General features: G+C 50.9%; 1 protein-coding gene across 1 annotated transcript in view; it reads left to right on the plus strand.

The window, feature by feature from the left end:
* Positions 1-13601, plus strand: part of Cdh4 (cadherin 4) — a 479197-nt gene that overhangs the window by 414457 nt on the left and 51139 nt on the right. The window contains 2 exon segments of the mRNA NM_001419540.1: positions 5243-5398; positions 10105-10249. Of these exon segments, the coding sequence (NP_001406469.1) occupies positions 5243-5398; positions 10105-10249 (301 nt within the window).

Genomic DNA, 13601 nt, shown 5'->3' on the forward strand with positions numbered 1-13601 from the left:
CTCCTGGGGAAATCTCTAGCTTTAATACAGTACAAGAGGAGGCACAGAAGCGCTTCACCAGAGATCCGTGTCCTGCTGAACAGGCTTGACCCTAAGGATTATCTGAGCATATTTTGAAATGCCAGGTCAGGGACGGGGGGGGGGGGGGGGTTGTGAGTGACAGGACCACTGGCCACAAAATATCCGACCCTTTCAGAGGTGGGTGCCCAAGGAGAGAGGCCGTGGTGTGGGCGTGGAGGCCTGTGTGTATTTATGTGCTTGGATGTGTTTGTAATGAGTCTTTGCACTATTCATGTTTGTATATGTGTGTGGTTTTGTGTGCATGCTGTGCGGTGTATGTGCGGATGACATCTGGGCATCTATACGTAGTGTGTCTGTGTCCATCACTGGATAAGAGCAAAGGAGCCCAATTGGGTCGTCAAGCTCTCTGAGCTACTCTTGCCCCATGCTACGCACAGCCTCGCAGACCCACTTGTCACTGACAGCCGTTGTCCAGGTTTATAACTGCGGAGTTTCACTTTGTGGAACACCTCCTGTCCCTGGACGGTGAGTGTCCCTGTGCTGTCTGTCACCTTAGGGCCTGGCACACTGTGTGGTTTTGGCCCAAAACTGAGGGCCTTTTCTGAGTGTTCCTCTTTTCCTCTCCCTCCCTCCTCTCTTCCCTACCCGCCACACATCTGGAATCCAGATGTGATTCTGCCCCATTGCTCCCTCACTTGAATACACCGAGAATAAACCCAGGTGTCTGCAGCTGGAAGCCACATGGTGACTTTATCCAGCTTCAAGTTCATTTGAATAAGGCAAATACTTTATGTGGGGGACTTGGGGGCCTCCCTCCCTCCATCTTTTCTGAGGACAGAGCGGTCCTGCTACAGTCCCCAGGTGAACACAGCCTCCGGTGCCGCCGTACGTTATTTTAATGCAGACATCACTTTAAACTAACCTTTTACCATCTGTTCTGTCCTCTAACAACAAACGCAGAGGAGCCCAAGCAATTCTCTGCGGCGTCCTCAGCAGGGGGCTGGCGCGAGGGCTGCCTGCGCTTCCTGCTCCCTACCCACATTCGTGTCTGCGATGTTTTCCTCATTTTCCAGACACAAATCACAGGAAAGTGCTCTCCCCTGGCCCGCCAGGCTCCTTTATACAGTATTTCTTCTCCACAAGGTAAACTATGAGAGAATCTGAGCACTCCAAGGTCTGTGCAGAGAGCCCCCTGGACACCACACTCAGCAGCCCACGGCCGCTGTATGTCAGGAGGGGCTTCGGAGTGGCCCAGCAGAGGATCAAAGCACGATGAGTTTCCTTTACAAAAAAAAAAAGTATTAACTGTACGGCGGTTCCTTTCAGCACGGTTATAATTAATGCCCTTCTTGGCAGAAGGAGGTGGTAGAAGTTCTGTATGACATCACAGCATCTGTTCCAGGTCTACTGGAGACACCAGTCACTGCCCCTGGCTCCATGTGTCCCCTTTAATCACTGCACTTGAGACCTGACTGTGATCCCAAAGTCCAAGTCCAGAGTCAAAGCTACCAACATACCACAACCCAGAGGTGCCTAGTCCTCCAGGGCAGCTCCCTGTCCCTGTGCCATGAGCCACCTCACGACTGTGGGAATTGTCCCTTACCCTTCAGGCACCAAGAACACAGACACAGGCACAGGGCAGGCTGTCTCTCCACTAGACTCTCCGTGTCCCTGGTTATTAAATCCCGTTTTCTGCAAAAATGGAGACCAACCACCTCACCAGGGCAACATACGTGGGCAACTCAGACTCCGTGGTAGACTTTTTCTGCTATGCCCAGACCAGGAGGCATAGGTAACTCGGGTGATGATGGCTTCACTCTTGTGTAACCAGTTGTGGCTTGACCAGGGTAAATGCTGGCTTATTAAATGCAATCTCAGCTGGGGACAGTGGTGCACACCCAGCAGCTCTCAGGAGACAGACACAGACAGGACTCTTTCAGCTAGGGGCTAGCCTGGTCTACATAGTGAGTTCCAGGACAGCCTAGGCTCCATAGTGAGACTGTCAAAAGGAAGGAAGGAAGGAAAGAAGGAAGAAAGGAAGGAAGGAAGGAAGGAAGGAAGGAAGGAGTGTGTGTGTGTGTGTGTGTGTGTGTGTGTGTGTGTGTGTCTAAGTCACTAGTCTATTACTGTGAAAAGACATCGTGACCAAGGCAAGTCTTAGGAAAGAAAGCTTTTAACTGGGGGCTTACAGTCAGTGTCAGAGGGTTAGTCCATTATCGTCACGACAGGGAGCATGGCAGCACGCAGGCAGATGTGGTGCTAGAGAAGGAGCTGAGAATTCTACAGCTTGATCCAAAGGCAGAAGGAGACTGTGTCCCACCCTGGGCATAGCTTGAGCATAGGAAACCTCCAAGTCCAACCCTTCAGTGACAGGACCTCCTCCAGCAAGGCCACACCTCCTAATAGTGCCACTCCCTAGGGGCCAAGTATTCAAACCCGAGAGTCTAAGAAGGCCAAACCTAGTCAAACCACCCCAGCTGCAGAGTTCTGCAGCCTGCTGAGGCGGGGAACCTGACCCCTTGTTCAGTTACATTTGTATCTTTTTTTCTGTTGTTGATGGTTCCTTTCTCTGCCTTAGCTTTTCTTTAAATCCTTTTCACAAGTTGGGAGCTTAGCTGGGTAGAGCCTTGCCCCGAGGTCACCACTCCCTTTATCCCTTTTAGGATCTGGCTTTTCTTTAAACTTTTTATCTCCTTGAGCACCGGAACTTCTGCCTTCTACCTTACACTTCCAGGTGCTCTTTTTCTCTTTAAACTGTACATTTTGCATTTTTCTTTACTCTGCTTGCTCCCTTTCGCTGAAGATGTACGTAAGAGAGACCACTGTTAGCAATAAGACACAGTCAACACTAAGCTGTAGCCAGTGAATTTGAAAGAGAAAAGAAAGGGAGTAACAATGTGATTATATTTTAATTAAATTTTATTGATTATTTATTTACATTCCAATTGCAGCTTCCCCTCTGTCCTCTCCTCCCAATCCTTCCCTCTCACCTCCCTTCTCTCCATCCACTCCTCCTTTTCTCCTCAGAAAAGGGAAGACCCCCCATAGATATCAGCCCACCTTGGCATATCAAGTTGCAGTAAGACTAGGCTCATCTTCTCCTATTAAGGCTAGAGAAGGCAGCCCAGTTAGGGGAAAGGGATCCAAAGACAGGCAACAGAATCAGAGACAGCCCCTGCTCCTGCTTTAGGAGTCTTAATTTTTTAAAAATCAACTTATCCTTTAAAATGAGGAAAGAAAAGAAAGATGTTCTTCATTAGTTGAATATTTTTTAGGAACTGGGGGTTTTCTGGAGCCACCTTTCAGTTTGGTGTACAAATAAAACTGGGGGAAAAAAATCTGTTCTCTAATTTCTCTCATACCTTCATCAAGAGAGACTCCTGTCTCATTTCATGCAAAGTGCCCTGCCCAGCAGATCCTGCCTGTCGTGTGGATGGGGACTTCACTCTGCCACTGCACCTCTTGCTGGTGTCTCTTTGTGTCCTGGCATACTACGCCATAGCTTGGCATGAACTTGAAATATCGAGGGCTGGGAATGTAGTTCAGATGGCAGAGTGTTTGCCTAGGGTGCATGAAGCCCTGGGTTCCCAGCACTGTGTAAACTGGACTTACTGGTCCCTGCCTGTCATCCCAGGACCTGGGAAGTAAGGAGGACCAGGAATTCAAAGTCATCCTCAGTTACATAACAGGTGGGAGGGTGGGAGGCTAACCTGAGCTACATGAACACTGCCTCAAAAAAATAAAATAGGGGGTTGGGGATTTAGCTCAGCGGTAGAGCGCTTGCCTAGCGAGCGCAAGGCCCTGGGTTCGGTCCCCAGCTCCAGAAAAAAAATAATAATAAAATAAAATAAAATAAAACATCTTGAACTAGTGTGCCTTGTGCCAGCTTATAACCTGATAATCTCAGCCACTGGGCATGAGATTAATGGTACCCAGGAACTCCCTGTCCACCAACTGCCTTTCTGTTACTAGTGGTTGCTGAGCCTGTTGTATCCCTGACTCTTGGCATCTTCATAGGATCAAAGAACTAAACGTGTGTGTGTGTGTGTGTGTGTGTGTGTGTGTGTGTGTGTGTGTACATACACATACATATACACATACACATACACATACACATACACATACACATACATATACATATACATATACATATACATATACATCAGTGTAGCAAGGAGTTTTATTTACAAGAGAAAACACGAGGTAGCCATGTGTAGGGAAGATGGAGAATGAGCCATAGTCCTTGAGAGCCTGTGTATTCCTAGAAGCTGTTTTTGAGCCCTTGAGGAAGAGAAGTTGGTTGTAGAGATGGGGTATGGTTTTTCTGCTCTGATAAACTTTTGATTGACTTATGGAAACGGGCCTTTGTGCAGGCGTGGGATATTTTAATCAGATGCATGCCTAGTCATGCACAGGCATTAGATGGTTGTTGTGTTAATAAAAGGATAAGGAGAGGGGGGATATGTTCTATGGAGGTCTGGGGGAAGGGGGGGGCCTTGGCAGGCCCATATTGAGACATCCCTTCCCCTTGAGGGACCAGCCACATGATGGTATAGTATAGAATGGAGTTTATTCAGGGCATGGGGAGGGGAGTTAAGAGGGTAGTAGGGGCGGGAGTGGGGAGAGAGAGAGAGAGAGAGAGAGAGAGAGAGAGAGAGAGAGAGAGAGAGAGGAGAGGAGAGGAGGGAAGGAGAGGAGTAGAGGCTGGCCATGAGCATTCGAAGAGAAGGGGGAGAGGAATGGGGAGAGAAGGGACAAAGTGGGAAGAGAAAGCAAGAGGAAGCACTAGCAAGAGAGTGAGGAGGGGGGCAAGCAACTCCCTTTATAGTGTCAGGGTACCTGGCTGTTGCCAGGTAACTGTGGGGGCAAAGCTTAGACAGAGTGCTAACAAGGTTAATGAGGATTTTTGTCTAAAAAATCACCCTAAGACACAGGTTGCCATACCGTACGTGCACCTAAGACTGGACATGCGTGTTCAAACCGGATTGGCTCTTTCCCCTGGGATATGTTTGAGCACAGAAGGGAAGTGAATTCCCTAGGGCTGAATGACTGGTTGCTTTGTTAAAGGGACAAGTGCGCTTCAGTGTGAGAGAGATGTTGCTGAGCTGTCCCAGTGGAGACCCACGGTGCTCTGAGAATATGGGCAAGCGTGAGCCCTCCAGGTCAGGATGGATGTGTCAGCCACCACGGTACCTCACATCTCCACTCTTGTGCCTTTCAGATCAGGTCGGACAAAGACAATGACATCCCCATCCGCTACAGCATCACGGGGGTAGGCGCCGACCAGCCCCCCATGGAGGTCTTCAACATCGACTCCATGTCTGGCCGGATGTATGTTACTCGGCCCATGGACAGAGAGGAAAGAGCCTCTTACCACGTAAGTAGCCATATGTGGAACACGGCGAGCCGTAGCAGGTGGTCTGAGGACTGCCAACGCTTTTACACCACTGTCAGCAGCAAGGCACACTCTAGGACCCACAGAGGAAGACCCTGGCATCTACCGCAGGCTGACCAAAGTGTGGTTGCTAAGCTCCACCTCAGAGCTTCCAGGCTAGGGTGTACTTAATTCAGCATTGACAGTCCTTCCCAGAAGGAGGAATCTGAGAAAAGAGAGGCTGTGAGGGCTCAGTCTCCTTCTTGCCCCACTAACTTTTGCAGATGAAATGGGAGACCAGGTTCCTCCCCTCCTCCTCCTCCTCCTCCTCCTCTTCCTCCTCTCCTTCCTCTCTCTCTCTCTCTCTCTCTCTCTCTCTCTCTCTCTCTCTCTCTCTCTCTGATGTGATGGTCAAATGACATTGTGGCTGATCCCCTGGGCTCTGGGCTCTGCTCCAGCACCAGTGAGGGGCCAGGTCCAGCACTTTACCTCTGTGGGCCTCAGGCAAGTTACTGAGCCCACCCTGGACTCAGGCCTCTCAGCGTGAAGAGATCTCAGCTGTGACACTGTTATAAAGATCATCACCGCCCTATCGGGTGAAGAGCACAAAGGTGGGCGTGTTCGGCGTGTTGTGTGTGCCCGTGGCTAAATGCCAAGCCATTGGATGCCCAGTGCTTGACAATCACCTGAGAACAAAGGTGAAATTCTCCGAGAGTCTGCCCCATACTGTCACGTTAATTGCTGCGACTCCATGCACCAGCTCTGTGCTGATTGCAAGCTGACCCTGGTACTCCTCTGTCTGATAGCCATTTGTTCAGGATTGGCCATCCATCTCCTCTCTCCAAAGGAGGCCCCACGTGCACAAGGACTTGTCAGATCATCCACATGATATCCTCAGGCAAGGACAGAACTTTGCTCACTGCCGGTTTATGTAAAGCGGGGGGGGGGGGGGGGGGGGGGGGGATCACTGGAGCTTGAATCTGTCACTGGCAGCAGTGACCTTCCCGGCCAACCCCAACAAGCCCTGAGGAACAGGGTGCTGTGCTGAAGGACTGGGGAAGCAACCTCAGGAATGTGGTTTGTCCCTTCTGAGCCACAAGTCTCCTGCCCTGAGACCACGACCTGAGCCCTAAGTAGCTGCGTTTTATAATCCGCAGACCAGGAGCTTCTGCACAGCTCATGGCTTGTGATGAGCAGAGACACAGTCAGGCTCACAGGCCCTGCTAGTGCCTCTCCAGTTGTCCCTCTTCACAGAAACTTCGGGAAAAAAAAAAGCACGATCCATCCAGACACCCCCCCTTTTCTACAGACTTCATTTCTCATCTGTGTGTTCATCCACTCACACTTACAAACACCTTCCCGTCCACTCGTCACCCACCAATCCGTCTACCCATTCAAATGCATATCTAACCAACTACACATATCTATCTGTCCATCTACCATCTTCCCATCCAGCCATCTACTTACCCATCCATCAACCTGCCTGTCCACCTGTCTACCCATCCACCCGCCCACCTGTTTACCCATCCACCCACCCATCTGTCTACCCATCCACCTACCCACCTGTTTATCTATCCACCCACCCACCTGTCTACCCATCCACCCACCCACCTGTTTACCTACCCACCCACCTGTTTACCTACCACCCACCCACCTGTTTACCTATTCACCCACCCACCTGTCTACCCATCCACCCACCCACCTGTTTACCTACCCACCCACCTGTTTACCTATCCACCCACCCACCTGTCTACCCATCCACCCACCCACCTGTTTACCTATCCACCCACCTGTCTACCCATCCACCCGCCCACCTGTCTACCCATCCACCCGCCCACCTGTCTACCTATTCACCCGCCCACCTGTTTACCTACCCACCCACCTGTTTACCTATCCACCCGCCCACCTGTTTACCTACCCACCCACCTGTTTACCTATCCACCCACCCACCTGTTTACCTATCCACTAATCCACCATCTACCCATCCAACATCCGCCCACTTGCCCATGCCAACCACACATCCATCCTTCCACACCACATTTACTTCTTGAGCATTCAGGATGCGTTTGGGCCGTGTGTTGGATGCTGGGAAAACAGAAATGACTGGCGTAAGCACTGCCCAAGTTTTGGGGAACAAGTGAATCCTCCATGACCCCACACCCCCGAGAAGATTGGGTCCCCAGATTTTCAGAGCCAGACACAGGCATAGTGTGCTCGTGCCAACAGCGTCTCCCTGCGTGTCCCAGGAAATGCCATCTGAGCATCCTCGCTTTGCTTCTCACGCAGTGGAGGCCCAGGTTGGGACGAGGAAGGGAGGAAAGGTGGAGAGATTCCCTCAGGAGCAGAGTTGGGAAGTCGGTGTGTCCTTTGTGAACAGGAAGATGATTTTATTCACAGGCTGAACAACTGGAGGACACAGCAAAGATGGGGCTGGTCTTGGTACCAGACTTTCATCTGGGGGCTGACAGGCTGTTTGGGGCTGAAGCTTGGGTCAGGTGGAGAGACTCGAGCAGGTGGTAGGAAGTGCTCACCATGGCTGTGAGGGCTGCTGTGTGGGAAGCAGTTGTGAGTCCCCCAAGCCCCCTCCCTGCCCCCAGGGGCTTTGCCTCACTCTGTGAAGTTCAGGTATCACTTGACAGAGAGCTGTGTGCTCTACTTTCTCACACTCACCCTGACAAGGACCACTCTGGCAGGCCACACCCCCATCTTCCCCCTGCTACCTCCTCCCTGACTTCCCCGTCCTCCTGCCTGCCTCACACTCCACTTCTATCTAGAATGTGTTCTCTAGAGGCATCCATGCCCAAGTCTAGAGGGGAGGTCCACCATGTGTGGGATCGAAGGTTGGGAAAGAGATATCAGGCATAGCCTGTCCACTCCCCCTGCCTCTTTCCCTGGCGGGAGATCACCTGGAGTCAGCCCTGTATCAGAGCTTCCTCATGGCCACTGGAGGAAGCCACTCACTGATTAAACTCACTTCTTCCAAGATTAGACAAGCTCAGTTTTAATTATCCTGGTCTGTAAGAGAAAGTCCCCGGCCTGAGGAGTTTCTACTTCCTGCTCCTTTCCCTCCCTGAGGCCTTGACTTGAGGCCCGATCAAGCCGTCTGATTTCCCACTGGAATAGTCTATCTGCCCTGTGCTTCAGGGCATCCCCAAAATTGCTTTCATGTTTCTGGGAGGTAGCAGTTGTGGTAGGCATCCCAGGCAGGGAACCAGCTGTAACTGGGGCTTCTCAGGCTGCCTTCTTCTGTATCTTCCATCGTCTTCCCACGGGAGGAGTCAGCAGGCTCGAAGTCTACAGGCTTATTACTTCAGCCTGTGACAGTTGGTACACAGCCCACTCTGCTGCCTCCTGCCCCTGCTTGTCCTGTGTACAGCACAGGCATAGAGTTTTATTCCTGGTGTCAAGGAGAGGGTGGTCTCTCCCAGAAGACATCAAGAATGTCAAAGTAATGAGACAAAAAAATCATACCAGCATTAGGGTAAGCCCAGAGCTCCTGTGACAGCCAAGTCCTCTGTCCACCTGTGACAAGGTACTAGGACGACATCACTTCTGCAGAAACTAGGCATTGAAAACCCACAGGGCTCGCCCCCTCGCTGTTGCCCAAGCTGGAGCTCCCACCACAGCTACTTCAGTCACCTAGGGGAGGGAAGACAGGCCCCTCTGTGCATATCCACAGCCGCTCAGGGTCAAGAGCAGTCTGGAGGGAGCCAGCAGGGCCTCTTACGCTCATCCTCCACTCGATGTGAAAGCTCAGAACTGCAGACATACCTGAAGCAAGGGCAAAAGAATCTTCCAGAGGGTGAACAGGCAGCTGAGACAAAGAGACCGCAGTAGGTCTCCCAGGGTCCTGGCCAGCTTGGCCCTCCCTTAGTCCCTCCTTGACACCCACCTCTGAAGCATCACACACCCTCCACCTGTATGCACCCCATGAAGATCTCTCCCCGGGCCCTGCCTTCAGTCAACCTCTCAGGAGCAGACACCTAAGCCCCACCACTCCACAAGTCACAGTGGCCTAGCTGAAGCCACTGTGAAAAACTGTAACGTCTTGTCCGCAGGGCACCTGTCTACCCCAGGCATGTGAAGATGTCAGATTGAGGGGCCTTGGGTGACCTTGGTATCACAGATAGAGGATGCACCCTGTTTCTGCCAACTTGACCCCCATGTCTTATTTAGGGTTTTATTGCTGAAAACAGACACCATGATCAAGGCAACTCTAATAAGGACAACATTTAATTGGGGCTGGCTTACAGGTTCAGAAGTTCAGTCCATTATCGTCAAGGCAGGAACATAGTAGCATCCAGGCAGGCATGGTGCAGGAGGAGCTGAGAGTTCTACATCTTCATGTGAAGGCTGCTCACAGAAGACTGGCTTCCAGGCAGCTAGAACTAGGGTATTAAAGCCCACGCCCACAGTGACGCACCTACTCCAACAAGGCCACACCTCCAAATAGTTCCACTCCCTGTCCAAGAATATTCAAACCATCACATCCCATAGTGCACAGGGGAGAGAGCCAAGGCTCACAGAAGTTTCTGGGTTTCTCAGTCCCATCTGAACCCTGCCCAGGTTGCCCCTGCCTCTTTTCCCAGGAAGCAGGGAGCTACTGTGCTACCCCAGAGCTGTGAGTCCCCAGGAACCACACTCACCAGAGACAAGCATACCCTTGGATGTGGCTGCCAGCTCTGATGCGTGTGTCTGTTGCTCTGCAGCTCCGAGCCCACGCGGTGGATATGAACGGTAACAAGGTGGAGAATCCGATTGATCTGTATATCTACGTCATCGACATGAATGACAACCGTCCCGAGTTCATCAACCAGGTCTACAACGGCTCTGTGGATGAGGGCTCCAAGCCAGGTAAGGCTCAGCGGACGTGTCAGCATTTGCTTCCTGGGGACCCCACACACTGTGCGGGACATGGGGCTGGGACTGCTAACACATGATACAGCTGCCCAAGACTTTACAGCCCCCATTCTCACACACTTCAGAGTACAGAGAGGCACTGTAGCCACAGAGACTAGTCTGATGGCGCTCAAACTTCAGAAGCTGAAGGAGAAAAGAAGGGACTGCCATGCCAGGGATGACAGACCCTAGACAAGGGAGCAATGCTTTTAACCAGACTAGGACTGACATGTGTAAGATCTAGTTTTTCTTCCCAACCACTTAATTCCCAGCGGTAATGACTCTGAGACTAATTATTGATTAATAAATCCCTAGGCTGTAAGTTTTGGCTTGTTCTCCAACTTGCTCTTAACTTATCATCCCTTTTATTCCAACCTGGGTTCAGCTACCTGCTGGTTTCCATCTGTCACCTCATCGTTCTGGGATGAATCTCTCTCACCTTTCACTGTCCCCCAGAATTCTCTCTGTCCCTGCCGGATGTCTCACCTTCTAATCCTGCTTCACCTCATTGACCGTCAGCATTTTTATTGACAGGAGATGGTTTATAAGAGAGTCTCTCGGGGTTGGGGATTTAGCTCAGTGGTAGAGCGCTTGCCTAGGAAGCGCAAGGCCCTGGGTTCGGTCCCCAGCTCCAAAAAAAAGAACCAAAAAAAAAAAAAAGAGAGTCTCTCTGCAGATGTGAAAATTTTAAGGAAGACTAGACATTGAGGACAGAAAGATGGTGGATGAATGGACAGGCTCCTGAGAGGGAATCGAGATATTTTATAGCAATTATAAGAAGTTACCTGACCATTGGTCACAGGGTCCTTACTGAATAGATAACAGGAGGGTGGTTCACTATGTTTTCAGGGGATGAGTGTGTGAATGTAGGAGGCACATTGTGTGAGTGCACATGTGTGAGTGCACGTGTTTGAGTGCATATGTGCGTGCACGTGCATAAGTACACATGTGAGAGTGCGGGTGTGTCAGTGCACGTGTGTCAGTACATGTGCGTGAACATACATGTGTGAATACACATGTGTCAGTGCATGTGTGAGCACACATATGTGAGTGCATATATGTCAGTGTACATGTGTGAGTGTATGTATGTCAGTGCACATGTGTGAGTGCACGTGTTTGAGTGCATATGCGAATGCACATATGTGAATCATATGTGAGAGTGCATGTGTGTCAGTGTGCATGTGTCAGTACATATATGTGAGTATACATGTGTGAATACACATGTGGTGTCAGTGCATATGTGTCAGTGCATGTATGTGAGCACATGTGTCAGTGCACATATGTCAACACACATGTGTGAGTACACATGTGTCAGCGCACATGCAAGCATGTGCATGTGGAGGTCAGAGGCTAACCTTGAGCGTTGCTCATCTACCCTGTTTCTTGAGGGGTCTCACTAATCAAGAACTCTACATAGACTAGATTGGCAGGCCAGCAAGCCCAGGGCTTCATCTATCTATGCCTCTCCAGCTCTGGGTTTGTAAGCATGAGCCACTGTGACTGGCTTTTTTACATGGCTTCTGTAAGTCCAACACAGATCCTCGTATTTGCAATGCAAGCATGTTACCAACTGAGCTACCTCCCCTCAAAGTACTAAATTGTTTAATATCGCTTGCCCTCCACAAGACCGGCCATTGGGGTGAGGCCCAGGAGCTATCAAGAGTTGCTCTAGTTGTTTGTATCCTGGGTCAAGGACCGAGTATTAGGCTTAGATTGTTAGAGTGGGAGATTTTACGTTGGCTTTTGGTCTTGTCTTTGTCTCTATGGTAACATTAGACTAGGGCTGAAGCATAGGAGAGGGGAACATGTGTTCAAAGAGAACGTAGGAAAGGAAGATGCTGTGCCAACCAGGGTTAGGAAACCAGGCCAGAGACCAAGGCCCACCAAACAAGCAAACCCCTCTCCCAACCCAGGAGGTGAGCCTCCATGTCAGGGCCTCTGTTTCCCTGAGAACTGACCCAAGAGCCTCTCTTCTCACAGATCATAGGACATATGGCTTTACCATATACCAGGACCCTCACTGTGAGTCAGGTTTCAACATCTCTGCATGCCACCATCCTGACAAGCAAATGTACCAGTCACCATTTAGCAGTGAGGACACTGTGGGCCCAAGCAGCTGTGTATGGGGTCACAACACAGGTGCCCACATTTCTAACCCTGCTGGAGGCTTACTCAGAGGTACAGAGTGCTAGCCAGACCCACAGTGATGGGCCCACTGGCTTGGTCTCCTCGGGAGATGTCAGCCTAGGGGTCAACAAGCCCCTAGGTGGTCCTACTGAGCTGTCTCCTGTGATGGGGGTTGGGAGGACCTCACTGGGCAAGCCTTACCCTGGGAAGGGTAGGATAGATGAGGTGACAGAAGCCTCTGCTGAAGACCCCAGGTATAGACATTTAAAAACACGTAACACCCAAGTAACCTTGAAGTTCAGACAGACAGCAAGCCACTCCATCCGGTTATACCCTGAGTATGAGCAACTCTCAGACACACACAAGGTTCCCCCTTACTTCTCCCTGTTATTTACCTAGCTTCCTGCACCATATCCACCAACCCCAGCTCCTGCAGTGATTCTGAGCTCTGCAGACTACTGGGCAAAATAGGCAGTTTTTTTCTCAGAAATCGAGAGCAAGCAGAGCCAGGGCAGACCGTCCTCCAAGGAGCCATCTGATCCCAGGGCTGCACGGGCCCCATGAGGGGTCAGCCTCTCCTCTGGTTCGGGCAGGAGGACAAACACTTATCATACTCTCCCCTGTTGGCAGAGGTTGTCATTGGCCTGTCCCTGGGGGCCAGCTGTTTCAACAAAGTGATTGCATTTTCGAGTGATTGTCTTCCAGGACGGCGAGACACTGGCGAGCCCAGTGTCACCGGAGAGAACGGATGTAACATTATTTCTGTGGAACCTTAGGCAGCTCATCGCGAGGCAGTCCCTCGAGGCGCAGGGGCAGGCGGTGGGCGGGCAAATTAGCTACAAGAAACTGAAGGAGGGCAGCCAAGGGCACCTCATGGAGGGGCTGGAGGGAAGGCTCGGCTCAGCTGGGGTGTATTCTCATTAGCACAGAGGCAGGTGTCCTCTCATCCAGGACCTGGGGCTTAGCTAATGGGCCTGAAATTCTCTTGGCCTTCCCTCTCACAAACCCGGCTTCCCACACCTTCGTTTAAAGCAAACAGGAAATAAATAAATAAATAAATAAATAAATAAATAAATAAATAACTAGCTAACAGCATGTGTAGCTGGTGTTGACTCATTAGGGCCAACAGAAGCAGCATGCTGCCTCAGAAGCTTTCAGAAATCCTCCTAAGCCCTTGAGC

This window comes from Rattus norvegicus, chromosome 3, assembly GCF_021556685.1.
Source record: "Rattus norvegicus strain SHRSP/BbbUtx chromosome 3, alternate assembly SHRSP_T2T, whole genome shotgun sequence".
NCBI classification, from domain to species: domain Eukaryota; kingdom Metazoa; phylum Chordata; class Mammalia; order Rodentia; family Muridae; genus Rattus; species Rattus norvegicus.